Source organism: Hippocampus guttulatus, chromosome 16 (genome assembly GCF_054856545.1).
Source record: "Hippocampus guttulatus isolate MCC_2025c chromosome 16, RoL_Hgut_1.0, whole genome shotgun sequence".
Taxonomy (NCBI): Eukaryota; Metazoa; Chordata; class Actinopteri; order Syngnathiformes; family Syngnathidae; genus Hippocampus; species Hippocampus guttulatus.
In genome coordinates this window covers 12,353,672-12,381,423 of record NC_141276.1, presented here as the reverse complement: position 1 = coordinate 12,381,423, position 27,752 = coordinate 12,353,672, and the positions used below count along the sequence as shown (strand labels likewise).

At 43.7% G+C, this 27,752-nt stretch overlaps 1 protein-coding gene across 2 annotated transcripts in view; it reads right to left on the bottom strand.

Moving 5' to 3' along the window:
- The window catches only part of coro7 (coronin 7), a 114,653-nt gene that overhangs the window by 3,913 nt on the left and 82,988 nt on the right, over positions 1 to 27,752 (bottom strand). For both annotated transcript variants that reach the window (XM_086133984.1, XM_086133983.1), the window contains exons 10-21: positions 6,427 to 6,481; positions 6,266 to 6,323; positions 4,640 to 4,785; positions 4,461 to 4,559; positions 4,278 to 4,382; positions 3,404 to 3,563; positions 2,893 to 3,068; positions 2,699 to 2,807; positions 2,504 to 2,590; positions 2,270 to 2,412; positions 1,844 to 1,948; positions 1,446 to 1,531 (exon numbers count right to left, since the gene is read on the bottom strand). In XM_086133984.1, the coding sequence (XP_085990110.1) occupies positions 1,446 to 1,531; positions 1,844 to 1,948; positions 2,270 to 2,412; positions 2,504 to 2,590; positions 2,699 to 2,807; positions 2,893 to 3,068; positions 3,404 to 3,563; positions 4,278 to 4,382; positions 4,461 to 4,559; positions 4,640 to 4,785; positions 6,266 to 6,323; positions 6,427 to 6,481 (1,329 nt within the window). The remainder of the gene's footprint in view (positions 1 to 1,445; positions 1,532 to 1,843; positions 1,949 to 2,269; positions 2,413 to 2,503; positions 2,591 to 2,698; positions 2,808 to 2,892; positions 3,069 to 3,403; positions 3,564 to 4,277; positions 4,383 to 4,460; positions 4,560 to 4,639; positions 4,786 to 6,265; positions 6,324 to 6,426; positions 6,482 to 27,752) is intronic.

Below are 27,752 nucleotides of genomic sequence, written 5' to 3'. Positions count from 1 at the left end.
TCTTTTATTTGGATTAATTAAAAAAAAAAAAAAGTACATGTAACGCAGCAGCACCGGCACCATGTATCGAGCACGGGGGTCGGCAACATGCGGCTCCAGAGCCGCATGCGGCTCTTTAGCGACGTCTAGTGGCTACCTGGAGCTTTATAAAAAATGTTTGAAAATGGAAAAAGATTTTGATAGTAGGCTAATATAGCTCAAATATTTCAGCGGAGAGATCGGTGCTGTTGAACGGTCTGCGGCTGGATGGATGTAAGTCTTGAGGAGCCGACGATGAGAAGAAAGGAGCGTTAGCGCGGAGCGCCGATGCGGATTTGGAACTGGGAGTCGCGGCTTGGAGTTTGAAGCGGATTACGTGGGACAGGAGAAGTGAACTCATCTCTTTTTCGTCAATGGACGCTACAGCTTCGTGTTTGCTTTCAAAACTTAGCTTGTAGCAGACGTGTGCACATTTTCAGCATGACGTCTCTGATCCACTGGTGAAAGGACACTTTGATCCTCTCCTCTTTCATCTAGAACTGCTTCAGACAACAAAGTGTATGCAGAAAAGTGGTGAAGATTGCACGACTGTCTGTGTCCTATGTGTTGTGTTGTGTTATTTTTGTTATTTTGACTTCAAAATGGCGCCGCGAGAGTGGCTGCCTTTCCAGCAGCTCCTATATTTTGTTGTTCTACTTCTTCCTTTCATAACTTTGCTGCTGTGAATTGGGAATTTCTCCATTGCGGGACTAATAAAGGTTTTCTTATCTTAAATAGATATAGATACATGTTGCAGCTCCGAAAAAGGAGAGCTGTGGTGTTGTTTTTTTTAAAACGTACACTTTATTTATGCTTTTCACAGTCTCGACAAACACAGACACGTCTGCGTCCGACTCCGTGCCTTCTCTCCTCGTTTGACTCGAGAGGCGTTCAAAGACAGCCTCTGAAAAATGGAAATGAATGATCACTTCACTGACACTAAGAAAAGCGAAAATAATGCACCAAAACAAAAAAATCAAGCGAGGAAATCACAAAATAAATTCTATGGGGGCGTTTGTGAACACACATCAAAGGAATGAATAACGAACAATTCTGAGACAGTCCAGTCTCCGACATACATACAGCATGTGTTTCCTTCATTGTAAGTTTTATAGAAGGCGTTTATTTTTTTGCGGCTCCAGACATATTTATTTTTGTTTGTTTTTTTGTCCTATAGGGCTCTTTCAACATTTTGGGTTGCCGACCACTGATCTAGCATGTACACAATCATGAATCAATGTGACATAAACAATTACTGAATTTTTTTTATAGTAAACACAAACAAACCACCTCACACGAGGCTCATCAATTTAGCAAGCATACTTGCCAAAGTAAACTGACGTGACGTCGCACCACCTAAAGTACTTCATGAGATCAGGTCACTTTTTGAGGAAAGACACGTCAAGTAGTGTTGATGTTCAAAATACCTGTTAAATCCAGACACCAGCAGGTACTTGCCCTCACACACCCACACCACGCGAGCGCCTCTGTGGCCGTCAGGGCCTGGACCCTCCTAAAACGCAAACGTCTTTTAATGTAGGATGTGAGCTAAGGAAACACATCGGTGACTACAGCGATCCCTCAGATTTTCGCTCATGGCTACATGTGCACATTTAAGCTTTACTGAAGGCTTAACTTACATTTCTGCTTGTCTGGCAGAATGTGAACAGAATGCTACATCCAACATTGCCTGCGCAGTTAATAAAAACCTTGATGATGAACAATTTGACGATTCACATTAGTTGAATTCACATCGGGTTAAAAACAAAACAAAAAAAAAACCCAGAGTGAATGTTTCCGTGTTTACGTATTTATGTGCGCTAACCTGCACAGGCGCATCCGACTTGCGCGGGTCGTAGACGCGAATTTTGCCATCTTTGCACACTGTAACCAGCTGCTTGCCATCTGGGCTCCAAGCCATGCAGAACACCTGAATGATAACCACGGGAGGGGGCAAGTGACAACAAATAAACCAAAATTTATCATCAATTCCTTCCAAGCGCTCCTTGAAAGAGGAAATGAAGTCCAACCACAACCGAACAAAGGAGATCGACAAATTGTAAAATCTGGCTGATGAGTTTTGCGTTATTTATAGGTGGCCCCCAAATACACAGACTGACAAGGAAGGGTCCATTGCGAAATCTGTTGTTTGTATTGTGACACTTTGTGTCCGTGAGTCGATCCTTTGATCAGCATTCTATGTGACTTCTTAAAAAACACTTTTCATTGTGAAAGCGACATGCTGGCCCACCTGATCCCGGTGTCCGGTGAGGAGCTGCACCCGCTCGCCATCTTCCAGGTTCCACAGTCGCACAGTGAGGTCATAAGATGAGGACACCAGCAGGTCGCTGGCCAAAGGGTGGAACTTGATGGAGTAGATTTTCTCAGTGTGGCCTACGAGGAATCACACGAGTGCTGCTGCTGCTCATTTTCCGTTCGTTCATGTACCCATACTGTTTGATGCCCTTGGGTTCTCTATTGTCACCTTGCAGGATGAGTTCAGGATCGGTCAGAGTCTCTTTGAGGCCGCCCTTTGGTACTTGCCACACTCGGATTTTAGCATCCTCACCAGCTAGACACAAATTATACAGATGTTACAACATCACGCTCCAAAACTGGGTGCCCGCGTTTTTATGTGCGCGTTTGGTAAGTCACGTGTGTCGGCTGTCCAGTCACTCACCCACAGCGAGTCGATGCGTGTCAAAGGGGTCCCAACAAAGGTCCGCCACATTGACAGAATTTTGAATGGTGGGCAGAGCGACGTCCGGCAGCTTGCCTGGCTGCGAGCGCTGGGAGAAGAGTCACGTCTCATTCCTTCAGTTCACATCTTTGACTGTTTTTTTTTTGTTTGTTTTGTTTTCTCCAGCAGCATACCGTAAAGATGGCAATCTGGCCGCCGGCTATGGCGAGGGGCACGGCGGCGTACTGGCTATTGGCGCAGAAGCCGTCGCACTCGCCCGGCGTGGTCAGGTTGAGGTCGCGTACGTTGGTGATGTGCGTGTCGCGGTGCAGCACGACGCCCTGGATGTGCCGGAACTTGGAGGTCGGTCCTGGATCGCGCATCATGAGAAACGGCAAGCAAAAACGGCAGAATATAATAATGACGAATTCGAATAATATTCATTGAACACAAGAAACACTCCTAAAATATTCAACACAATAAATGTGTTGTACTTAAGAGTTAAATACTGTATGTACGCAACAAATTTACTGAACTGGATTTTCCAAAGGTGAAACCCCTTCAACATGACGCACAATTTAAACATATAATTCTGTGAACATGTTTCCCATACCACTAGAGGGCGCTGCTACTACATTTGGCCAATCAGCGCTATAGTTCACTGTCATTGGCAGGGGTTGTGTGTGTGTACGTGTGTGTTCAGACCAAGGAAGGTCTGGAAAGCCTTGGCTGCCTGGCCTGGACTTGGCGAGGGGAGAAAGCCCGAGGAGAGACCCGAAGTGGAAGAGGGCGAGCGGGATGCGGCGGCGCTGCTGGTGGGAGTGCTCAAAGGACTGCTGGAGGTGGAACAACCACGTGCCGCGTCCTGTGGCAAAGAGGAAATAGCTTAGCACATTTTCTGTCGGCTACAAAACAAGGATGTGCTCTGCGCTTGCTACTAGAGAACTTCGATAGGGTCTTAATCCATCTCTCGATACCACCACGATCATGTCGATACTTCGCAAAAACAATATACCGCAGCATGCGATCGTGCCATGTATGTCATCTGGGGCACTTCAAAATCCAGATTTAATTCATAACATGACAATATTCAATAAAACATATCAGAGGCTCACTAGAAATGTTGATTATTAAATGTATTCATGTGCGTAAATCCCCACAGACATGCTTTCATCGTCAAAGTTAGCACGGAACAAGTTTTGCTCTGATGAACCAATCAGAGGATGGAAAAGTGCCAATGTTATTGAGAGCCAGCGTTCTGACCCTGTGAGGCCAAATTGGAAATTTTGATTGGTGAAAGATACAGCGCCCCCTCCGCCCCAACATAGTTTCAGTAACACCAGCAAGTGTGATTGAGTGTGAAGACCGTGGGCAGACTACAATGACATGGCAACACAGAGACTGAACTCTGATTTAAAAATAATAATAATAATAATTTTACATCCTGGAAGCAGTACAGCCAAAACAAATGATACCAAATGAAGAGAAAAGACCGATGGGTAAAAATGTATACAATTTCATGATTTGTAAATGTAGGTCCGTGTTTCGGATAGCGCTGCCAAAATGAATATATTCCCACCTTGCTCTCGCCGCTGCTAAGATCCTTCCTTGCCGGCGTCGGTTTGTCTGATGGAGCCTTGGCAGCTTTGGGCTGCTTGTCCGGATGCAGGCTGACTTTCTGTACCTGAGTATAAACCACACCAGTCATTGGAGCTTTCCAGTTTATCCATCCATTGATGTCGCCGAGCTGAATATCCATTACCTGCTTGTTCCCTCCCTGCCACCACTCCGCCGCGGTCATGGCCGGACTAACGCCTGCCGTGTCGGGGAAGAGGTCAGCGTGGAAGTCATGGCCGGAATTCTGATCGAACACACATAACCCGTAAAGGTCATTTTATCTTGCGCGTGCCATACGCTGTCCGCGTGTATAAAGAGTAAAACCTTGCGAGGCACTTGATAGCTGATGGGCACGATGTAGTTGTCGGTCAGCTGGAGCACTCGCATTACTTCGCAAGACATGACGTCCAAAGCCAGCTTGGGTACAATGGCGACGCCGCGGCTTGACATCTCAGTCAGACAGTGGCTCACTACAGTTGGATCAACGGACATCAGCGGCAAGTCATCAGCTAAACACACAGTATTAACGAGCGCACGTGCAGGAGGAGATTTGGGATCATGACAATACTGTATATGAGAATAGATGTATTCATTTATATCCTGCGTATCACAACACATCACACTAGAGCAGGGGTGCCCAAACTTTTTGGACCAAAGATCGACTTTTCGATCAACCAACCTCCCGCGATCGACCCGTTACCGCGCATGCGCACGGACATACACACGTGCCATTTTAAAGTGCTTCCCTCGCCCCTCTAGATTCCAATTCTTTGCCCGTGCCCTCGATGAATTGTACATGAAACAAACTCTGAATGAGAATAATGATAACGATAAAAGATAGAGCGCAACAGCTCTGATCACAAGCTGCAATTGCAGACTGCTGAGCGCTAACAACTTCCGGTGACGATCGACGTAATGGGCACCGCTGCACGAGAGCATACACAGCAATATTTGAATGAAATATCATTATTTGTAAAATAAGATATATTCAATTATTATAAATTGTGCAAGAAAAAGTCCAGTGTATTTCATGACACTGGCAACAGCATAATATTGATACAAAAACAAATGATACTCTAATACCTTATTTAGACTGGACACAATTATATGATATACTGTAGAGCAGGGGTGCCCAAACTTTTTGGACCGAAGATCTACTTTTCGATCAACTAACCTCACGGGATCTACCCTTACCGACACACACACACACACACACACACACACACACACACACACACACACACACACGCACACACACACACGCACACACACGCACACACACACACACGCACGCACGCACGCACGCACGCACACACACACACACACGCCATGATGAGAAACAGCCTGAAACTGAGGCATGCGATGCACTTTTGCAGCCTGTTAACTATCGTAGCTCACGCATACCGTTTTAAAGTGCTTCCCTGGGCCCTCCTAGGTTCATATTCTTTGCCCGTGCCCTCGGTGAATTGTACACAAAGCAAACTCTGAATGAGAATAATGTCGATAAAAGATAGAGCGCAACAGCTCTGATCACAAGCTGCAATTGCAGACTGCTGAGCGCAAACAACTTCCGGTGATGTCATCACGCGCCACCATAAATTCAAGATTTACCTGCTTTATTTTATTCTTTTAAATATTTATTTTGTGAAAAGGAGACTGATAGGATGATTATGGTGCAGCGTATATTAACACTAAAAATATATTACTAACATGTACAAAGATACACAAATGGTTGTTTTTTTTTTTTCTCCTCGACACTCTTCGGATCTACTTGGGACCTGTTTTAGATCTACCGGTAGATCAGGATCGACGTAATGGGCACCTCTGCTGTAGAGTATATCATATTAAAAGCATTCAACAGCTAAAACTTAATATTGATGAAAAAAATATATATATATTTTTAAAGTAAGTTTAAAAAAAAGTTCAAGGAAGCACTGGAGTAAAACTCGCCTTGAGAGAGGAAGGGCTCCGAGGTTGACACTTCGAAGCAATCCGCCACTGTGTCGCCCTGCCCAGAAATAACATCTCAAAATACAAATAAACTACCTGCACATGAGAAAAAAAAAGTGCTTTTCTCCGCTACCCAATTATCAGAAACATGCAAGTGTTACCATGCCAGCCAGCACCAACAGACCAGTATCGGCATCAAGAAGAGGAATCAGTGTCCTAGAAAAGAAGGACAATACACAAATGTCGACATTATTATTCTTGTAAATGGGGACTTTGTATTACAACTTATTACAACGTATGTGCAATTGCAAACCTCATCTTGAAATCTTACAAACTAGGAATCATTGCGGACATACACCACAAGATGGCACAATACACCTCAAGAAAAAAAAACTTGCCAAGACCACTCCAGTTTTTATACTCGCTCGTTTTTTCACCCGGACTGCCCCAAGTGACTTTTAACACTTAATTGTGTGTGTATTTTCCTGGAAGAATGTCCGAGACTTCTTACAGCACCTGGAAACTGTTTTAAATTCTGAAAAAAATGTCATGGTTACTGTATCACAGAAATCGATTTGACCCAATTTTATTTAAAGAGCACATTAAGAACAATCAGTCCTGAAACAAAGTGCTGGCCATGAATCAAGTTCAATCATTGGTGACGTTCGGCAAGCGCCACTCATTAGCAGTCTGGACTGCCGAAGGATGAACATCTGCTCTGAGTCTCAAGAAGCCCCCAATAACACCACAAAAGTGGCGGCTGGATTTGTCGCTAACCACTTCAAAAAAAAAAGTTACTTGAGGGGAGAGAAAAGCTGCTAGGTTGGCAACACCGCCCTTCCTCAAAACAAAGCGATTTCAAATGGAATGCAACAAGTGGATATTAAGAGTGCTGGATTCTATATCCTTGTTGTATTTTGACCGGAGAATGTTACAGACCTTCGGATTGTGGTGGCCAATGCAACAAAACAGGAAACAAGGAATTAGTGGCATTCTTTCAACTAGAAAATCTCCTTCATGCTCTTATACTACTCACCCACTTTCACACAGTTCCCCTTTTGTGCCAAAATGCATCATCAACAATATTGATGTACAGTGAAACTCCTCTACAACGAAATCATATTTGCAGCAAGAAATGTTTCACAACAGGGGGGTTTTCACTGCAGCAAATTCGATCTCTGATGTAAACACACACACACAAACGTACAGGTATGTGTACAATACAATACAATACAATACATGCTGATTTATATAGCGCTTTCACAACAGCGGCAGCTGTAACAAAGCGCTTAACAAAACAGTTAACATAATAAACACAACACATAACATAAAACACGGACAGTCATGCAGTTCTAACCACTTTTCCATCACACGCTTTGTTGTTTGAAGCAGTTTGAGATGAAAGAGGAGAGAATCAAAGTGTCCTTTAACCAGTGGATCAGAGACGTCATGCTCAAAATGTGCACAAGTCGGCTACAAGCTAAGTTTCAAAGTCAACAAGAAGCTGTAGCATCCATTGATGAAAAAAGAGATTGGTTCACTTCTCCTGTCCCATGGAAATCCATTTCAATTCCAAGCGGCGACTCACGGTTCCAAATACGCATCGGCGCTCTGCGCCAACGCTCCTCTCTCCTCATCCTCAACTTCAGCAGCCATCCAGCCAGCTGCACCAACGCCGACTGTCCAACAGCGCCGACATAGCCACTGAACAAAATGGGGTTGTGAAAAATGCTGCCCATTACAGGCGCAAAAAAACACAAGCGCCCCAGGTCTGTCCAGCACCGACAGTCAATGGCGCCGACATTCCTCCCAATCAAAATCTGTGCTGGTACAGGCGTGCTGCCGAGAAGGCGCAACCAACAAGCACAGATATTTCTCCTTTGACGAATGTCATGGCCAAAAAGCGCTGAAAACAGTCCATATCAGGTCCACACGATGAAACAACAAACAACATGTGACAAAACAAAAGACAAAAACAGCCAAAAAGAACAAAAAAGCAAGGCTCTTGAAGAGCACTTGCCGAAGGCTGCCTACTCGGGCGCCATCTTGGGAAAAAAAACAACCAAAAAAAAAAATCTTTATTTTTATTCCAATCGTGCATAAGTATTAGCATACACTTATTTGACACTTCATATAGTCAATGTAGAAAGAAAAAAAGGGAAAGAAATTGCGAAATTTACGATCAGCATTCACTTACATCAATTTCTTGGATAATGTATTTTATTTTGTTTCCTCCGTCTTTCATTTTGATCACTTTTACCCTCTCTTCCAGCGTCAGAGCTCTTCTTGTCTTAGCTGCTTGACATCCAAAGGTCCGTTTTGTAGCAATTTTAGCAATGCAACGTTCTTGCTGCATCTGAAACTAACAATAACAAATACTTCCTGGACTACTGTGCATGTGTAAACCAGTGTGGGTGTTGCTGTTGCCGTTTCTGAACGAAGCAGTAGAGGCCGCTGTTGGATTAGACTTTGGTGTAGTGAATCTCGTCGTGAGGCAAGAACAAAGAAAAAGGTTTCGTATAGCGCAACAGGGGTTTTTTTTTCGTTGTATGGGGGGGCAGGAAAGTGGGAATGGTGTTAATGCATGAAGATTTTTTCACACTTGGGGGTATTTTCGCCCATGTAGGTTTCGTTGTAGAGGAGTTTCACTGTACTGTAAAAAATAAGAATCCCCCCGCCCCCCCACACACACACAAATGGAAGTGAATGACGGATGGCGGGGTGAGTTTTGTTGTCTGCGAATTGCGCAAAGGCAGCGGCCATGTTTAGTTAGGGCAAAAGTGTGTTCCCATGTCCGAGTCTGTCCCGCAGGGCGTGGGTAAACACCTCCATTCCCACAGCGCTCCCTCTTCCGCCTGCTTCACCTTACCCCCGCCGCTCTCAGCGTGCCTCCAAACCAATTATTCCCCACTAAATGCCCTTCCCTTTTCTTTTGGCTCTTATCTGCCTTTTTTCTCACAGTAAATGCACAACGGGCTAAATAGGGACATATTAAGGGCAGCGCTTTATCACTGATAGCGGCTTCTGTTTACGAGCGTTTTTCATGCTCGGGCCCATTTTCCCACACGCGTCTACTACGCAGACAACCACAGAAATGTTCATATTTACACTTGCCGGTAGGCAAGTTGTAACGCTGCGTAACGATGCGTGTGCGCAGGCATTAATGACGACGTTATATGAGCCAGCACAAGTGAGCTGATTCCGGAATCACATGGACCCAGTGTGAAGATGAATGAAGGAACTGTGTGCGTGTAGTACACAACACACACTAATCCTAGCAAAACTGTGTGGTCGCAGTTTAAATACACACACACACACACGCGCGCGCACACGCGCGCGCACACACACACACACACACACACACACACACACACACACACACACACACACACACACACATCAGGTCTGATCGCAAGCTGAAATATAGACTGCTGACCACTAAGCAATCGCCGGTGATGCAGGTCACACACCACCGTAGGTTAAAGGTAACCTGCTTTAAAATTTTGTTTTATTTTTCAAAATACCGTATTGGCCCAAATATAAGACGGTGTTTTTTGCATTGAAATAAGACTGAAAAAGTGGGGGTCGTCTTATAATCGGGGTCTAGACATTATACCCATTCACGACGCTAGATGGCGCCAGATATCATTGAAGCGAATGCTGAACTTGACTCCCCAGGCCAAAGTGAACCCCTGTCACGAAGAATAAAAATAAAAATAGCGGTAGCACGAAGAAGAAAAATAAAAAATAGCGGTAAGAAAGAAAAGAGAAGAAAATAATAGAAGAGAGAACAGAAAATGGAGAAACATAGCGACCAACTGGAGAAAAGTGGGTCGAAGATCGGCCAGGTTAACCGGCAGCTGAGGAGAAGTTATGATGTAATTTACATTTCAAAAACCAGAAGCCATTCATTTACGAATGTGATTGCACTTCAGTTTACATATTTAAATGTTCAGAAATTAAGATTTGAATGAGGCAAAATAACATCATTTTTCTCTCAAATATATTGTTATAATCATTTGTTTCAGATATACTGTAATTATTTTCTGTATAAAAACTAATTTGGTGTTCAAAAAGTCTTTTTTCAAACTTGAGTCTTGAAAAAGAGGGGGTCGTCTTATAATCAGGGCCGTCATATATTCGGGCCAATACGGTACATAGATGTGCAGTGTGTACTAACACAAAATTCAACTTGGGACCAGACCGCTGACTACCAGTCAATTGCGACAGACTGGTTGGGCACCCCTATGTGAACCCCTTTTTTAATCTGAATCCTGATCCAACCCAGCATTGGCTCAGTCCCTTTGACCCACAGCTGGGTTAGCAATTTCATCCACTTTGGGTTCTTTTTGTGCTGTATTATTATTCTTTTTTAAAATCGAATCACAAAACAAGGTGCAATTGTCAAGGAAGAAGCAGACTGCCACAAAGAGAGGAAAACGGGCAACAATAAAGGAAAGAGGGTGGTTATTTTCAGAGGCTGTTGGCAACCATCGATGGCCACATTCAACAGACTGCGCCTGTGCATTCAAGTGTGGGACCAAATGTTCCATGGGCACTATTAAAGACCATCTTATGTGATGCGAGGAGGGAAATAAAAGCCTCTCCTTAAATAGACGCCCCAGCCACTATTTCCAGAAACACTCTAATTAAATGTGCGCATCCTACCAACAAAGCCAGCTGACATCTCTTCATAAGTGGAATCTATTAAGCCGCCGCGCTAACTAAAATCATCTGGAGCCACATTAAGACGCAGTCACCCGCCACATGAGAACGCAGTGTGGTCACACACAGTTCATGCGCGTGCATAACAGCTACATCTGGGACCAATGAAAGCATCAGACGCCCCCCCAAAAGGCCCAACTTACATCATCGATAAAAAGGTGAAACGAATGGTAAGAAGTTGGACAGAGTTATAGGTTAAGTTGACCGAGATCAGTATCAAAGGAAGGTAGGGGGAGGTTTACAGACTTGGATGGGTGGGGGAGCAAGACCGGCCTTTGCTGTCCCGAGTGTGGGTGGATAACAACAAAGACTTCAACACTCAAAGCTTTGATCCAGCTGGTTTACACAAGACCTCAGCGGAAGATTTATAGTTACCGAAAGCTGTTGCCAATGACAAACGGTTTTATGAAATTGCTTCATGCAGCAGCATCAGCCTTCTAGTACGTTGCAACGGACCGCTGGGCCCTTTGATAGACTGAACACAAAATAGAGTTTGAAAGTAGCTTTCGTTGGAAAATCAGGTGCGTGCGTGAGTTTAACCCTTTTGTGCACTGATAATGATAACCTGTAACCTGATAACATGATAGGCTGTCCACTGTAGTGACAGCTGTCCCTGAAAGGATTAAATAAAAATAAAAAAATCTGATTTTATTGAGAGCGATCAGAGTACAAGTGGGATGAATATTTCTGCCCCCGAAATGGCAAAAAAATGAAAATACAGTTTCCACTAAACATTTCATTTCTATTATTTGTCTCTTTCGGTGGCTCGAAATGATGATCTTCAAAATGAATGAGTCCTGCGTCATCACTTTCAGCCTCGTGGTGGACCTACTTGACCCACGTGGCGCACCTCTTGGCCTTCTCTTCATCTGTCTCCTGCTCATGTCATCCCAATCAGTGGGATTGTGTGAGTTTTGCAGTGCTACAGTATCTCAGAGGGCCACGGGGATTTTGGGTGCAAGTTCAACCCCCCCCACTCCCCTGCTCCCGCATCCTCCCTTTCCCTTTAACTCCAATGGCAGCCGGCCTGCAGCCCGACTGGCTGCGACCTGCTTGCCTTGTCACAATCTTAGAATGATGCTTGGATCATGTGGAAAAGTGTCCGTCATTCTCTCATGCGCATCCAATCGGAATTGTCAACTTTGGATATGGTCAATGGCAATTCCCGCAACAGCAATTGACGAGATATCTTGAATAGGAATCTATGGAAATGAATGGGAAGGAACTTTCCGGAAACTGAACGGAAGCCTCATTTTGTGTCGTCCAATGAGAACCGTTCCATGGGAATTCACAAGAATGTGAGGAAATTAGCTTCAAAAAAATAAATCAATGAAAACGTTCTGCCCATTCGCATCTTTAGTGACCTTTGCTTTACTGGCAAATGGAAACTTTTAATAGGATTTGATGGGAATGCGCAAGATTGTGTTCTTGTCACGGAAAAATTTCAGACACCAGAATAAAATGTTCTGTCACCTTGGTAACCCATCAGATAGCCTTCTGCCAGCCTTGTTGTTGTTGTTGGTTTTTTTTTTTTTTTTGGTTAGATGTCTCAAAGGAGCGTTCCATTTATGTTATTACTATGAACCAGAGACGAAACATCCATCTGCAAGGCCAAGCTCGGGTCAAAATAATTAACTTGATGAACCTATTTCGCTTTCCTCTGATCCACATGAGACACAAATAAGTGCTGATAAATCTCATTCACTCCCAAAGATGTTTTTAAACATCTTTTCAGACTTGGTCCAGAATTGGCTGGTACTGAATGAGTTAAAGAATCATAATTGGCGTGTCAGAAGGTTCTTGCCACCATCAAGAAATAAGCCATCAGATTTGCGGCATGGCTCTTTTTATGCTGAAGTTTTGCTGCCGTTTCAAGCCTTTACATGTTGCGGTTGCTCAACATTTAGTTTAGGTGAAGGCTGTCCCCCAAGAAAGTGACGCCTTTTACAGCTTTCTGGAGATGTCTTCAATGTGTGTATGTGTGTGTCTGAGAGAGCAGAGCTGCGGCTTTTGGACCGATTTCATCGAGCTTTAACTCCATAAGTACATCATAAGCATTGATAATTGCAGCCATAAGCCTCGTCTGACGAAAAGTTTTGTACTGATTCGGGGAATAAACTAATTTTCTTCTTCTCGCTTGGTGTTTAGACTGTGGAAAATATGCTTCTCATGGCCCTCTAGGAAGAAAAAAAAACCCAAAAAAGAGAGACGGTTAAAAGGATAAGGTGACTTCCAGCCAACGAAATGTGAAGTTGAGAAATCCAAGAGTGGTTCAGGTCACCGGCCGCTCAGAGCGCTTTTATGAGGTTGGCCTCGGCGGAGGTTGCGGTTGTTTTAAGTTCTCTAGTTGTGATATCATTTAACGAGCCTGATGCAATGTTATTACACTTGTCTGAGGGTATCGGCCACAGCTAATGGTTTTAAATGCACCTTCTCTGCAGATCCGTGGGTGCTTACAGTGTCTCAGACAAAGGCAGAAGTAGTGTGGAATAATCCATTTGGGATTAAACGGAATTCATGAGGGGAACCAAGCAAGAAGATCCTCACCAGGAGCCCAGAATGGGGGATAAGCACTCTGTAAGAAGTATACAGGTCAGAAATGCTGATTGTGGCCCGTATTTGAGATAAGTGACTTGAAACTTCCTGCAAAGGAACCACCGGTCATAAAATCTGCCAGGCTACGCATTGGGGTTTTTTATCGCCACATAAGTGTTAAAACAAGTTACCGCTGTAAAACGTACAAACAACAAAACCATAGCTTTGAAAGCATGACAACTTTCCGTGCTACCTGCAGCTTCCTGCGTACTCATCTGCCGTGCCAACCTGCCTGCATAACTAGCTACCAACCTAATGATGTATCTTATCGCCTACCAATGTATTTAACAATACCTGCATACCTTTCTAGCTATCTATCTATCGACTACCTACTGAGCTAAATGAAGTCAATATCCTATGAGTATTCTATATCGGGTCTGTGAACGTGGTCGGGAAGTGTTTTAGCTTTGTACCTAGCTGCTAAAAACCTAGCATAACATATTGTAGCAACGAAGCAATCTACTTATAAATATAAAGGCATACTTATGGAATGTTTCATATCAACTTAAACTCCCTACCAAAATACTTATCTTCCCACCTACCAAGCCGAACTATAATTTGTGTTAGTTTAACCTTTGTAGAAAAATGTGAGATTCACACGTAAGGATCTTGAGCATCTTTAGCTTTGAGACGAAAAGGGTGCGTTGAAGGGTGTTATATTCGTAAAGGCTTTACATTCCTAAGATTAGGAGATCCTGGAAGCTCAGCAGGTGTTTCCGTGAGCATAATATACCTTCTCCTTTCTGCTTGTCTGTGTGTGCGTGTCTGTGTGTGCGTGTGTGTGTGTGTGTCAGTGGAGCTTGCCTTGTTTAATAAGAGCACCGGGCTTGGCTGGCTATTACCTTCAGAAGCCATTTCATTAGAAGGGAATTAGGCTTGACAGAGGGGAAGGAAAGCGAGGCTCGTCGGACAGGAGGGGCCAGCTGTGGGCTGAGGTGCCGCTTAGACGGGCTACTTACTTATAGTTTGACATTCTATGTTTATATTCGAACTAGAGCTGTCAAACGATTAAAATATTTAATCTAATTAAAAATGCAACTGTCATAATTAACTCAAATTCACTAAAAATTAATCGTGATTACTCACACATTTTTGATTGTTTCTGAATTTCCTTTTATATTTTTTTGTCCTATTTTTCCCCATTTTAATAGTCTCATCATCATGGAATCATGAATCAGTTTTCTATGTGCAAAATGCAAATATTTGTATATATATACAGTATATACAGGTATATATACACATATACGGTATATATACATATATATATATATATATATATATATATATATACTGTATATATATATATATATATATATAGAGAGAGAGAGAGAGAGAGAGAGAGAGAGAGAGGTGTGTGTGTGTGTGTGTGTGTGTGTGTGTGTGTGTGTGTGTGGGTGTCAAAGTATCCTAGAATTCTTGACCCTCAGGTGTATTTTGACAAAAGAGTGCCTCAAGACATCATGTCCGATCTGCACAAAAGCCTCCATAAACTGGCCCAGACGAGCAAGGTTGTAAAGCAGCAGGACCTTTGGCACCAGCTTTTCTCTGTCGACTGGCAAACTGAACAGCAGACACACACGCACCAAACTGGCAGATGCTTATGGCTGGCAGTGGAGCCCTTGGAAAAGACGCGTTCCACGTTAACCCCAAGGGTTCAGCATCAAGGAACCTGGCCTGACGACCATTCAACAACCTGTCGGCTGGGGTTGGGGGGGTCCTGGGAACTAGTCGGCAGCCACCGCCGGAGAAGAGTCACGGCCGCATCTCATGCGCTAATTAGAGGCAGAAGATCGTCAAGCAGTGGGGGTTGTGAGTAGAGCTTCTATTATGCACTGATTTATAATATTATAGGCGGAACCCTGCCAACTGTAGCGCAAAATTCCTGCCTCCCATATATATATATATATATATATATATATATATATATATATATATATATATATTTATATATATATTTATTTATATATATTTTACACAACAAAAACTCGACTGACCCTGAGTGAATAGAGAGCTCAAGCCATACATCAGCCATGGCGTGTGTGTACAGTAAAGCGGTTGCTCCGCATTTTACAGTCCCGACTTAAAGACGTGATCGCACAATCCGCATCCAATAATTTGTTACAGCCGACCAGTGAGGGGGAGATGATGTCATCCGGCACCGACTGGGGTGTGTTTTAGTTGTGTGGAAGAGTCGCCGAGCACACACGCAACTCACCAACGGCGGGCAGGATGAAGCGACGTGGCCGATCTTGATGCGCTAAACAGACGCACTCGGATAACACGAGTTACCACACGTGTTTCCTTCAAATTATCGCAAAGGCCCATCCTCTTACCACACACAAACACACACCCACAGACGCAATTATATAGTCGAGTATTCTCATGACAATTTATAGTCAAGTTGTACTTACATGCGGCATACAATGCGCAATATAATGTCCCGAAGTGCAGTTATGGCGCTGAATGCGGCCCGTTTGATGGGGTTAGAAATAATCCGTTCCAGGGCCATTCATTTGCCAACTAATCTTGTGTCCTACAAACACATTTTGATGACATGCAAGGGCTTATTTGTTTGAACTCTTAGAGCAGGCAGTGGTTTAAAATAGCACGAGGTGCGTGTGTGAAACCGAATGGCCATCTATATGGGTATATATATATCTTCTATATACCATATTGAAGCGAATGCAGAACTTGACTCCCCAGGCCAAAGTGAACCCCTGTCACAAAGAATAAAGATAAAAATAGCGGTAGCACGAAGAAGAAAAATAAAAAATAGCGGTAAGAAAGAAAAGAGAAGAAAATAATTGAGATACCAGAAAATGGAGAAACGTAGCGACAATCTGGAGAAAAGTGGGTCGAAGATCGGCCAGGTTAACCGGCAGCTGAGGAGAAGTTATGATGTAATTTACATTTCAAAAACCAGAAGCCATTCATTTACGAATGTGATTGCACTTTAGATTTGAATGAGGCAAAATAACATGCCTTTTCTCTCAAATAGATTGTTATAATAATTTGTTTCAGATGTACTGTAATTATTTTCTGTATAAAAATTAATTTGGTGGCGCCCCCTGAGTGGCTGCCTCTCCAGCAGCGCATATCTTGCTGCTGGAGGCTGTAAATTTCCCCACTGTGGGACAAATAAAGGATATCTTAACTTAACTTAACTTAAAACGTCTTTTTTCAAACTTGAGTCTTGAAAAAGAGGGGGTCGTCTTATAATCAGGGCCGTCTTATATTTGGGCCAATACGGTACTACACAGTTAGAAAAGCTGCACTTTAGTGGTGTTGGCGACTATTGCCGTCAATGTGGTGGGCTTCTGAGACAGCTTTGGGGGGGTTGTGTTCAAAACCCCTAAAACGCATACATTGTCACCAGGGTATGCATGTTTAAACGTTTTTAGTCTTGCTGCTGCGCCGAAAAAAGGTGATTTGTTTGTTGGAAGAAAAATAATTCACAGTCAGTCCAAGAGGACTTTCACACTTCCTGCTGCTTGGGCCCAAAAAAAGATTATGTATGTGGCCTTTACAGAGGCGCCTTGTGCCAAGTCACATTGACACACAGACTGACTGTTTTGACTCGCACATATCAGGGTGGCCGCGCAGACGCACGTTTTATCTCTCAGTCTGTCTGCGAAGCTGAGGGGCTCCACACAAAGCAACAAGTCACAGACTCAACTCCACATGCAACTTTTTTGTCCGTACTTGCCACACTGCCTTATCTCTGTCTCCTAGCACTAAACTTCCACTCGTGTTGGATAAGGATCTTTCAAAAGCCGCATGACACGCAAAAATGATGCTCTCAAAGCTGCAGCGGCGATGAAACACGAGGTTCAGTTATTAAAATCAAGTGCTGTAAGTCACAATCAGCTCCAAAGGATCTCAACATGCCAGAGAATTTTATTCCCTTTCTCTGCCCTACTTGGCCTTACCTTTTCTTTTTTTTTTTTTCATCCAGTAGGGCCTCACTAAATCAGTCGTTTTTAATAACCCAAACAGGGATATCTAACGGTGAGAAGCACTAAAAACCATCTCAAGACCCGGCAGATTTACAGTCAAAAAAGTAAAGTCAGAGAGACGTATAAATGAGATTACTATCGTGTTGTAAATCATGACATCCCTGCGTGTGTGTGTGTGTGTGTGCATGCATGCATGCGTGCATGCATGTGTGCGTGCGTGTGACTTCATGCTTTGAACTCTTTGCCGCTACGTGCAAGAGTTGGAGGACAGAAAGAGAAAGTGGTTGTTAGTGGCAACGTGGCTTGAAGTTGAAAAGGCCTTGATGAGAGGAGAGCGGGATGACGGAAAGGACTCCAGCTCAGTGCGCAATTTAAGTTCTTATTTTTCCACCGTCTGTCTGGTATATCTTGATCAACGGCAAAGAAACTTCCAGTCGTACATATTGTTTGTTTATATAGAAACATTTCGATGCACACAACAGGAAATGGGAGCGAATCAAGCACACTTTAAAAATGGAATTACACCCGCACCTCAAAAAAAAAGAAACGCCCTGCAACTTCAAAAATGTTACCAAAATGGAACCAAAACAGCAGCAAATAAAGGCTCCCTGAGACCAATGAGATCTGATCCTGTGGAAGCTCTGGATGGCTTGTGCTTTAAGACAAGACTTCAGGGAAATCCTTCAGGAACATCTGAACTTTATTTGCTGTGATTGGTTCATTTTGAACACAGCCACATCTGCAATTACAAGAGGGTGTGCACATTTGTGCAAATACATGATCCTAGCTGTTTGTTTTTACCTCCCCTCTCTAAAATAGTTCTCTCTGTTAGAATACATTGTCCTCAGTATTCCACTGTGTGGCCCCTCCCTCTGTTGTTTTTGGTTACCTTCCATCCACCCATTTTCTGATCCGCTTTATGCTCACAAGTGTCGCGGGGGGTGCTGGAGCCCATCCCAGCCGTCTTTGGGCAGTAGGCGGGGGACACCCTGAACCGGTTGCCAGCCAATCGCAGGGCACACAGAGACGAACAACCATCCGCTTTCACACTCACACCTAGGGACAATTTTTGGGTGTTCAATCAGCCTGCCACGCATGTTTTTAGAATGTGGGAGGAAACCAGAGTACCCGGAGAAAACCCACGCAGGCACAGGGAGAACATGCAAACTCCACACAGGGAGGCCGGAATCGAACCCGGTACCTCTGCACTGTGAGGTCTACGCACTAACTACCGGCCCACCAGGCCGCCCAGTTTTTGGTTTACCTTTCTGTTAATTCACATGTGGGCTGGATGTCTCCCCATTCATTGCACCTGTCTCACCGACACACCTGCCAGTCTTCACCTCATCAGCCACAATCTCCTCTGCAGCATAATGGCCAATGTGAAGAGCCACCCATTGCCAGTTCAATAGATATCTTCCCTGCCGTACTCGTTGTTGCCTAGTTGTTGCACTCAGCCTTTCTGTACACCTTGGTTTGGTTTCTCTGACTGCCTTTGGTTTCTGCCTCCTTGACCCGTCCCTCTTCCTGACAATAAACCAGGACTGAGGTGATTGTGTCTGCCTGTGGGTCAGTCAATTGAGTTGTACAAGTCAGAAGGTCTCATTAATGGTGGAACAGGTTTTCAAATGTTTGATGTTGGTTTCATTGTCCTACATCCTCAAATCCCGGCATTGGAACCGGAGTGTGCGTGCTTTTTATATCCGATATTGATGCCACCCATTCCCTTTAGTGTTGTTTAATATGATTGCAACGATGAGTACAAATCAATCTGGCTCGCAAAGAAAGTCATCAGGCACTTTATCACATGCGAGTGTGCCGTCAGTAAAGCGGAAGATACGCCACAAGTCCACAACAGCCTTAAGCGCTCTTAGAATGTGTGGTGTACACACAGTAAACCTCTGTTTGCTTTCAGAGTGACCTGCTGCGTGGTTGATACCGAAGGCACCACACACGCAGGCAGGCGCTCGTCGCAGCCACCGGGCTCTGATAGCGCTGACTTGCCAAGATGGATCACGTGCGGTCGAGGTCAAAAAGGAGTTGATAGTGGCATGACTGAGTATCTTGTTCCATTGTTAGTGTGCTTTTGCACCTTTTGGAAGACACTTGGAATGGGAAGCGGTGGATAGACTCGGCGCAGTACAGTGGAAAGAAAAAGCCTATACACAGGCACACACCCACAAAATGAGACCAAAACCATTACATCAAAACTTTGTCCACCTGATCAATGAAGATCAAATGAGCTGATCGTTTGAATCAGGTGCGTTGGAGGAGGGAGACATGGAAAACAGGCTCAATAGGGGCTCTCCAGGAACGGATTTGGGCACGCCTGCCCAGCCTCTTGAGTGACATCAGCAACACGTACTAGAATCAAGCTGCCCCTTGCGAGTGTTTACATTTTATGTTTGACTTTTTGTCACATTCAAGAAACGGTTCAAACACATTGGTGACAGTAGCTCTCCTTAGCCACATTCAAGGGCATTACTACGATACCTTGATTTCTCAATTTTTTTCCCCCCACTTCACTCAAGCGGCGGCATATATGAAATTCACTCGCAACCAAAATGATGACTCGCAACAAACAAAGTAAGAAAGAAAGAAAGAAAGAAAAAAAATCAAGCTAACCTTTGCTCACGTTATGTCATTTCTTGCCAGCAGCAATGAATCTGCTTGACCAATGAGTGACCTGTCAGGCTTTACCTCACCCGCATGGTATTTTCTCCGGCACGCTTGCAGCTTAGGTCCACAAAGATTTTTAGGATCATTTCACATCAATGGAAAACACAAAACAAAGCCTGAATAAACGAGAAATGAAGCTAGACTCAAAGTTATGAGCTGAGTATTGGTGATGATAAAAGGCAAGCGCCCAGACCCACAAACACCCCTCGGATCTCCCGCCTCCTCCTGCGGTTCAGGCCTCTCTGCACCCTCTTGTCTGCTATCACTCTTGTCAGAGTGCAGTGATAAGCCCAAGTCCATCCTTTTAGCTGAAGAGAGAGCAGATAACCACTCGAATCCAAACCCGCCACGTGCACCAAGGTCAGTCCGATGAGATCTGGCGGGCTTATGCGCTTACTAATGAAAGCAGATTCTCAACAAGTTGATGATAACTGGCTAAATCCAGGATTGGCAGAATCCGAAATCAACACTAATGGCTAGACCGACTCTGAGGAATTCCATGACAGTTGAGAGTTGAAGTCAAAGTAAAGACGACTGTTGAGCAGCTAACATTGACATTCGCAACTCAAATATTCTGTTTCAGTCCGTTGCGAACCAAAACAGCAGCACCTACAGACGATAGAAAACAGTCTCTTGGGTGGAATAGAGTGTGGAGTCGTACGATTTGATTTGGAGAAAATAGAACGCGATGATGACTCGATAATTTCCACTACTAACCCGAGCAAAAATCAAGTCCTCTTCCTTGACAAACAAAGCTCATCTCTCGGTCGAGATGTCGCACACCGATATGCTTCGTTGACCAATCCCTGAACTGGTTTCTGAATTAGATTTAGCAGTATTTTAGGGTCTTTCAGAAAGAGCAAAATAACACAAGTAGGTCGATTCGTTCATAGTGAGTCGTATACAGTATATGCCGTAAAATTGCACCGTACATACTTTACGGCAACTTCTGAATGATCCACTTCTTCTCTTACCACGTCGTCCTTTCAGAGAAAATGTTGGACGACTTTATAATTGAAGGCTCAAGCCCGGGAGCATTGGTGGGAAGAGACGTCTATTGACATTATCGGCTGGCTCTCATGCGAAGCGGACAACTTCTGCTTTGAGAGCATATTTATGATCTCTGCGTTTTCCATCGCTTCCCCCCTCATCAACCCATTTGCAAGCGTGATTTTCGTTCCCACAGAAGGCTTTTACCTCGCTACCGGGCTGCTGAGGTGGCAGGATCCGGCCTCTGTCTCACAAAAGCCCACCCATCCCGCCCGTCCGAGCGCATTTAGGCGTGACGGGAAGACGCCTTAGAACACACATGGGCACAAACACCAACGCGCATGCAGATAAGCCAACAAAATGGCACGCTCTTAGCCAGAAAGGAATGAAGAGCAGGGTTTTAACTGGGCCTCCATCAGGAACTAACAACGTTTATTCCCAGGCTTCCCTAAAGCACATACAAACATGCATACTAAGCGCGTCTAAGACCAAGATTGACCTGTGAGAGGCAGCAGGGTGTCACAGGACATTTGGACACTTGGAAGATCCAAAGAAGATGAAAGACTACTACTCGTAGTTGTAATACAGTGAAACTCCTCTACAACGAAACCTACATGGGCGAAAATACCCCCTTCATGCATTAACACCATTCCCACTTTCCTGCCCCCATACAACGAAAAAAAACAAAACGCTGTTGCGTTATACGAAATCTTTTTCTCTGCTCTTGCCTCGTGACGAGATTCTACTCTACTGCTTCATTTGGAAACGGCAACAGCAACCACCACACTGATTTACACATGCTCAGTAGTCCAGGAAGTATTTATTCGTTAGTTAGTTTCAGATGCAGCAAGAACGTTGCATTACTAAAATTGCTACAAAACGGACCTTTGGATGTCAAGCAGCTAAGACAAGAAGAGCTCTGACGCTGGAAGAGAGGGTAAAAGTGATCAAAATGAAAGACGGAGGAAACAAAATAAAATACATTATCCAAGAAATTGATGTAAGTGAAAGTGAATGCTGATCGTAAATTTCGCAATTTCTTTCCCTTTTTTTATTTCTACACTGACTATATGAAGTGTCAAATAAGTGTATGCTCATACTTATGCCCTATTGGAATAAAAATAAAGAGTACACATACGTTTGTGTGTGAGTGTGTGTGTGTGTGTTTACATCTGAGATCAAATTTGCTACAGTGAAAAATTTCTTGCAGCAAACATGATTTCGTTGTAGAGGAGTTTCACTGTTTTCAAATTTAAGGGTCACGTACTCCAAGCAGACCAGGAGAAGCTTATCCATGCTTTATCTCCAGTAGACTTGATTATTGTAATTTTCTCCTGACTGCAGTCTCTCAGAGACCATTCAGAACACTGCAGCTCAGGTTCTTACCAGGACAAAAAGATCAGAACATATGACTGCAGTGCGAAAGATCCTACGCTGGCTCCAAGTCAGCTGTAGAGCAGATTTGAAAAATGATGCCACTGGTCGATGAATCACTGAATGACTAAGGTCCCGAAAATGTGAAATCCAGCCGAGCTCTGAGATCAACAGACTCGCGTCAATTAGTGGAGCCAAGAGTTCAAAGCAAATGTGGGGCATAAGCATTTAGCTGCATGTGGTGCATAAGCAAATGGATGAAACGGAGTTTGTCTTGAAATTTAAAGGTTGTTTAGCAATTATGCGAAGAGCATTGAGTTACCTTTCGTATAAATTGCGCTATGTAAATAAAGCTGCCTTGTCCTGCCTAGCAAAAGTAGTAGAAGTAGCAGGCAAACTGTTAGCTTATTCTTCCTCATTGGCTCGACCCCACACTATCTTTGCCCTCTACTCACCATGCATATCACCACCCACACTCAGTTCCAGTGTTTTTTTTTAGCCTCCATGTTCCCAAAGTTTGAACTACTTTTGGTCGACCTTCCTTTCAATATTTTTGTTAACATGTCTCGCTTATGTTTGATGTTACTTGCCAGGGGACTACGAATGTCAATTAGCTGTACGCTAACTTTGGCACATTCACCCAGGTATTTGCAAATAAACAATAAAAATAAAAATTAAAAACAAATAAATAACTGGAACACTTATCCACTCATTCATTCGGCCCAATTATCAGTATGGGCACTCCACTCCAAATTATTTTAACCTCTCTGTTTACAATTTCTCTGGACTGTATTAACTCCATTGACGCCAAAGCTCCATCAGCTTTTAAACACTTAAGTGGCTAACTGGGTCGACAGCATGCCAGCGCTTTACTGGATCCCCCCGTGGCGGGTTATGGAGCCAACAAACTCCCGGCGAGGAGCTGCGAGCCCAGCGCAATGACGGCACACATGGACGAGCTGTAACACACCATAAAAATGCGCCGCACGCTTCGCTGCAAGCGCCTTTGGCCGTCCAAACCACTCAGCTATTGGTAATTCGTCCAGTAGTTGTTGGCAAATAGCCTTGCACTCCCGTTGAGCTCTGCATTAAATGCTTGAAAGAGAGAAAAACAACTGAGAATAAAAACTTGTGGCTGTGTCAAAAGGAGTGGAAAGACTGTATTTCCTTTAATAAGACGCTGTGTGTATCACCGACTTCAGATCAAATATACACCTCCCTCAAAGAGGTGCGTCACTTTTCCCATCTGGAAAAAGATACAGTATTGACGGTTGGAAAAAAAACCCCAACTCTTTCACAGAAACCGTCATTCACATTGAAAGAGTTGACTGCCAACTGAACTCGCTACCAAAACATCAGCAGAAAAACTAATGCCAACAATTCTTCAAAAAAAGGCTTCCTTGAAGCTATTGATGCTCATTGCCAGTTTAAATTTAAACCAGGAGAAAATTGTGTATTTAACCAAACCCCTTAAACGTAACGAAAGGCATAATGAAGATAATTTTGATGTTGTGGTAGGGTTATGTGAACACTATTACAGCAGCAACACGTAGACAGAAAATATACTACGCACATGCATCGATTCTTTATCCACGACAAAGAACAACTGAGTGACAGCTGTGAAACTCTTCTCTGGGAATTATGTATTCTCCTCCCCCCTGGTGGCAAATGTGCGCACACCAAGTCAATGATATAACTTGCTGTTGGTTAAGTGAACTGTGTCGCTGCTTTATTAATATGTTAATATGTTTTACTGACATCTGATCGTTCTGTTGCCGTTTTCTCGAGCATAGCTCCACCTAGTGGATGCATTGTAGATTGCGGCTTATCATGCGCTCCGCCCAATGTATTAAAAAAATGACAAAATAGGCCAGTCGTTGAAGGTGCGCCTCATAATCCAGTACGCCTTTTAGTGCGGAAAATACGGTACTGTGTTTTCATCAAGGACAATTCAACACGTTACAAAATGTGTTGTCTGATGAATTTAAATCTGTTGATTTTGCGAGGAGAATTTAACCTCTTGTTTTTTTTTTAAACCACGCTAAAGTTTATAAACCTTCAACAAAGACGTTGCACCGTTATGTCTTCAGCGTAGCACAACTGTGCTGCATCCCACTGAGGGACGTTTTCTTCTATTTGGATTCAAGCATGGTGACACGAGTGTGGATTTCTACAAAAACAAAACACGTCATCACCAGTTCCAAGCAGCACGCACACAAAACGCACACGCACAAGCCGCAAAAGCGAATAAATAAGTCGGAGTAAACTGCGCGGGTGCTGCGGTTGGACTGCGGCGGTTTTATCGCAGGCGAGGGTGATAACTGGTGTTTGTGAGGCTCAAACATTTGCGATTTTCCAAATGCGTAGAAGTCGATTATGGCTGTGAAGGGCGACGTGGGGTACATGCGGAGCCTCAAGAGACTCTGGCGCGAATCCCTTTTCCCCACTTTAGACACTAACGTGAAGCAGATGTAAATGTTGGTCGTAGAGCAGCAATAAATTTGCATTAGAACTTTAGGAACTGTTTCTTTCAACTTGTATTTAGGTACATATTTTTATTCAACTCTAAGTACAGTACATTTGAATCCAGTTGTTTAAGTACAGTGTTTCATTTTTCAATTTTGACAGGGACAGTGTTTAAATTGCACTTGCCATCTAGTGGTGAACTAATAGAAGGACCTAAATTTTGAAGCGCGTGCATTTTGAGGCAGTTTTGGAAACATTGCATGTTCTAGTCGTGATGTTGAGAAATTACGTTGGCTAAATTTGTCTCCTTCGGGTATCCGTAGAAGAAAGATGGCGGCGAAACATGGCAGCCTCCTGTAAAGTGCGGTGCGACCCATGTCATAGAATTAGCGATTACTTCACTTACAATTACATAGCCGAATTTTTTATTTTAATTTTTTTAATTCATTGATGGAATGGAACAGTTTTTTTTTTTGTATGTCATTGAAAGTAATAGCGTTTTTTTTCAGAATGAATTAACTGGAAAAATTGCATTGTCCCCTAAAAGCATAGGTGTCAAACTCAGGTCCTGGAGTGCCGCTGCCCTGCATGTTTTCCAAGTCTCCCTGCTGCAACACACCCGATTCAAATGAACAGGCTCAATGTCAGGCAGAGCTTGCTGATGATCTGATCATTTGAATCAGGTGTGTTGCAACAGGGAGACTTGGAAAACATGCAGGACAGCGGCCCTCCAGGACCTGAGTTTGACACCTATGCCTTAAAGGAAGACTTTGAAATGTTAAACGGTGTTAGCAAGAGAACGCAGATTTCACCTAAATGTGGTTTCAAGAAAATTGCAGCACCACCAAGACTAAGTTGGCATTAGTACTATAAATAAGTCGACACACTGCTACGTTGGTAGCATGAGTCTCGCTGTAAACGCACAATGTGATCAGATTGAAGTTATTATTTCTTGTACAATCAATTTACCTGGCCTTCTGTCTCTGAGTGCTTGTTTTGGCAGTTTTTCTTCAGAAAGCCAACTTGGAGGTACAAGATTGGTCAGATTTTTTTTTCTCAGATCATATTTATCATGTCCCACTGTCATGATATAATGTCTGTTTGAACAAACATATGACAAAAGGGCATTTTTATTTCTAAAACAGCAAACTCCCCCTTCAAGCACAGTCTTAATGTTCACTGTGCATAATGTTACAACATATTACACGAATATTTTGAGGAATAAAACCTCTGTTTCACTGAGAGGCCCATTGTGTGACCCTCTAACAACCCTTTCAGGGACAGCGGTCACTACAGTGGGCAGCTTATCAAGTTATTACAGGGTGCATGAAAGGGTTAAAGTTGGTCATGACGGTGGTACTCGCAGAGCCAAGTATTGTTTTTTTGGGAGGTGGTAACTTTGTATAAAACAACAACGCTAATGTATTACAGATGGATGTGCAAGTGTTTATCATCGAGATGATGACTTGCAGCCTGTGCGCAGTCTCTCAGCATCAAAACCATCCGCAGCAGTGCAACTAAAAGCGCTCCATACTGAGAGTGCGGCTTCAAGCGCCACGCGCCGTGGCCTCGCTCCGTCAGATGACCTCTTCTCAACAAGACGGCCGGTGACTTCGCCACCCCTTTGCTTCCAGTGACGACTTCCAGAGAAAACAGAAGCGCCGCAGCTGAGCGCGCAGGCCAAGAATGGGGCAACGTGCAGCTGAAAGCAACATCGGCGGCAATACTGTGACACCAAGCGATCGTCTTTCGGGATTTCTGTCGAAATGCCGCCGCCCGTATAGACACTTAACTGCTGCTGAGACATATTACAGCTGCGGGGACAAGCGTCAAAATGGAAGTCTCGGTTCAAACCTTTGATCTGCGTGATGCGTGCTTGAAAAATAGTTTGGAAAATTTCTTTCAGGGTGCTTCACTCGCAAAACAGTTGGGTAAAAAAACAAAAACAAAAATTCTTTTTTCAAGCCATGAAGTTAGGTCAACAAACAGCGGTTGGAGTCGTTTTGTGGCTTATTCAATGGACCCAACTTTTTGCGTTATTCATTCAACACACAAAATATAGAGTATATTCACATTCAGCATGTTGATTGGTGGATTTTACCTTGGCAAAAAGCTGTCGGCAAGAAAACACCCCCCCCCCCCCCACTGCTAAAATATTGTTTTCCAAATCGTAAGTTTTGTGCCTTTGGCCATTGAATTTCTATTTTGAAAACATGTTCAAATTGCCATTTCTGCTCTACTACAGAAAACAAACAAGTGCCACAAAAATGAAGCGACTGACGTATTTGGGGGGGGGGGGGGGGCTTGGTGGACTTTATTTATGGCATACCTGTATTTATGGTATTTAAGTTTTTTACACACTACTTCACATTTTAATTCACTGTCTGGGAAGCAGACGTGCATGAACTAACTACAAAGCACTCGTCCAACTAAATAATCACTGTTGACAATTTTCGATGGTGATTAATGAAATGAATTCTGCAGTTGACAAACAGGAGGTAAAAAAAAAAACGCGCGTTAAGCAAGCAAATTGTTTAAAAACACACACACACACACACACACGCAAACAATGCGTCAGGAGAGAGCAGGGAGTCTTTGAAACAGGTCGTGCGAGTGCAAGTGAGCAGAAGTGCGTCCGGAATGTGCGCTGCAAGGTGACTCTGACTCCTCCCAGCCGCCAGCAAGAAGAACAAATGCGAAAG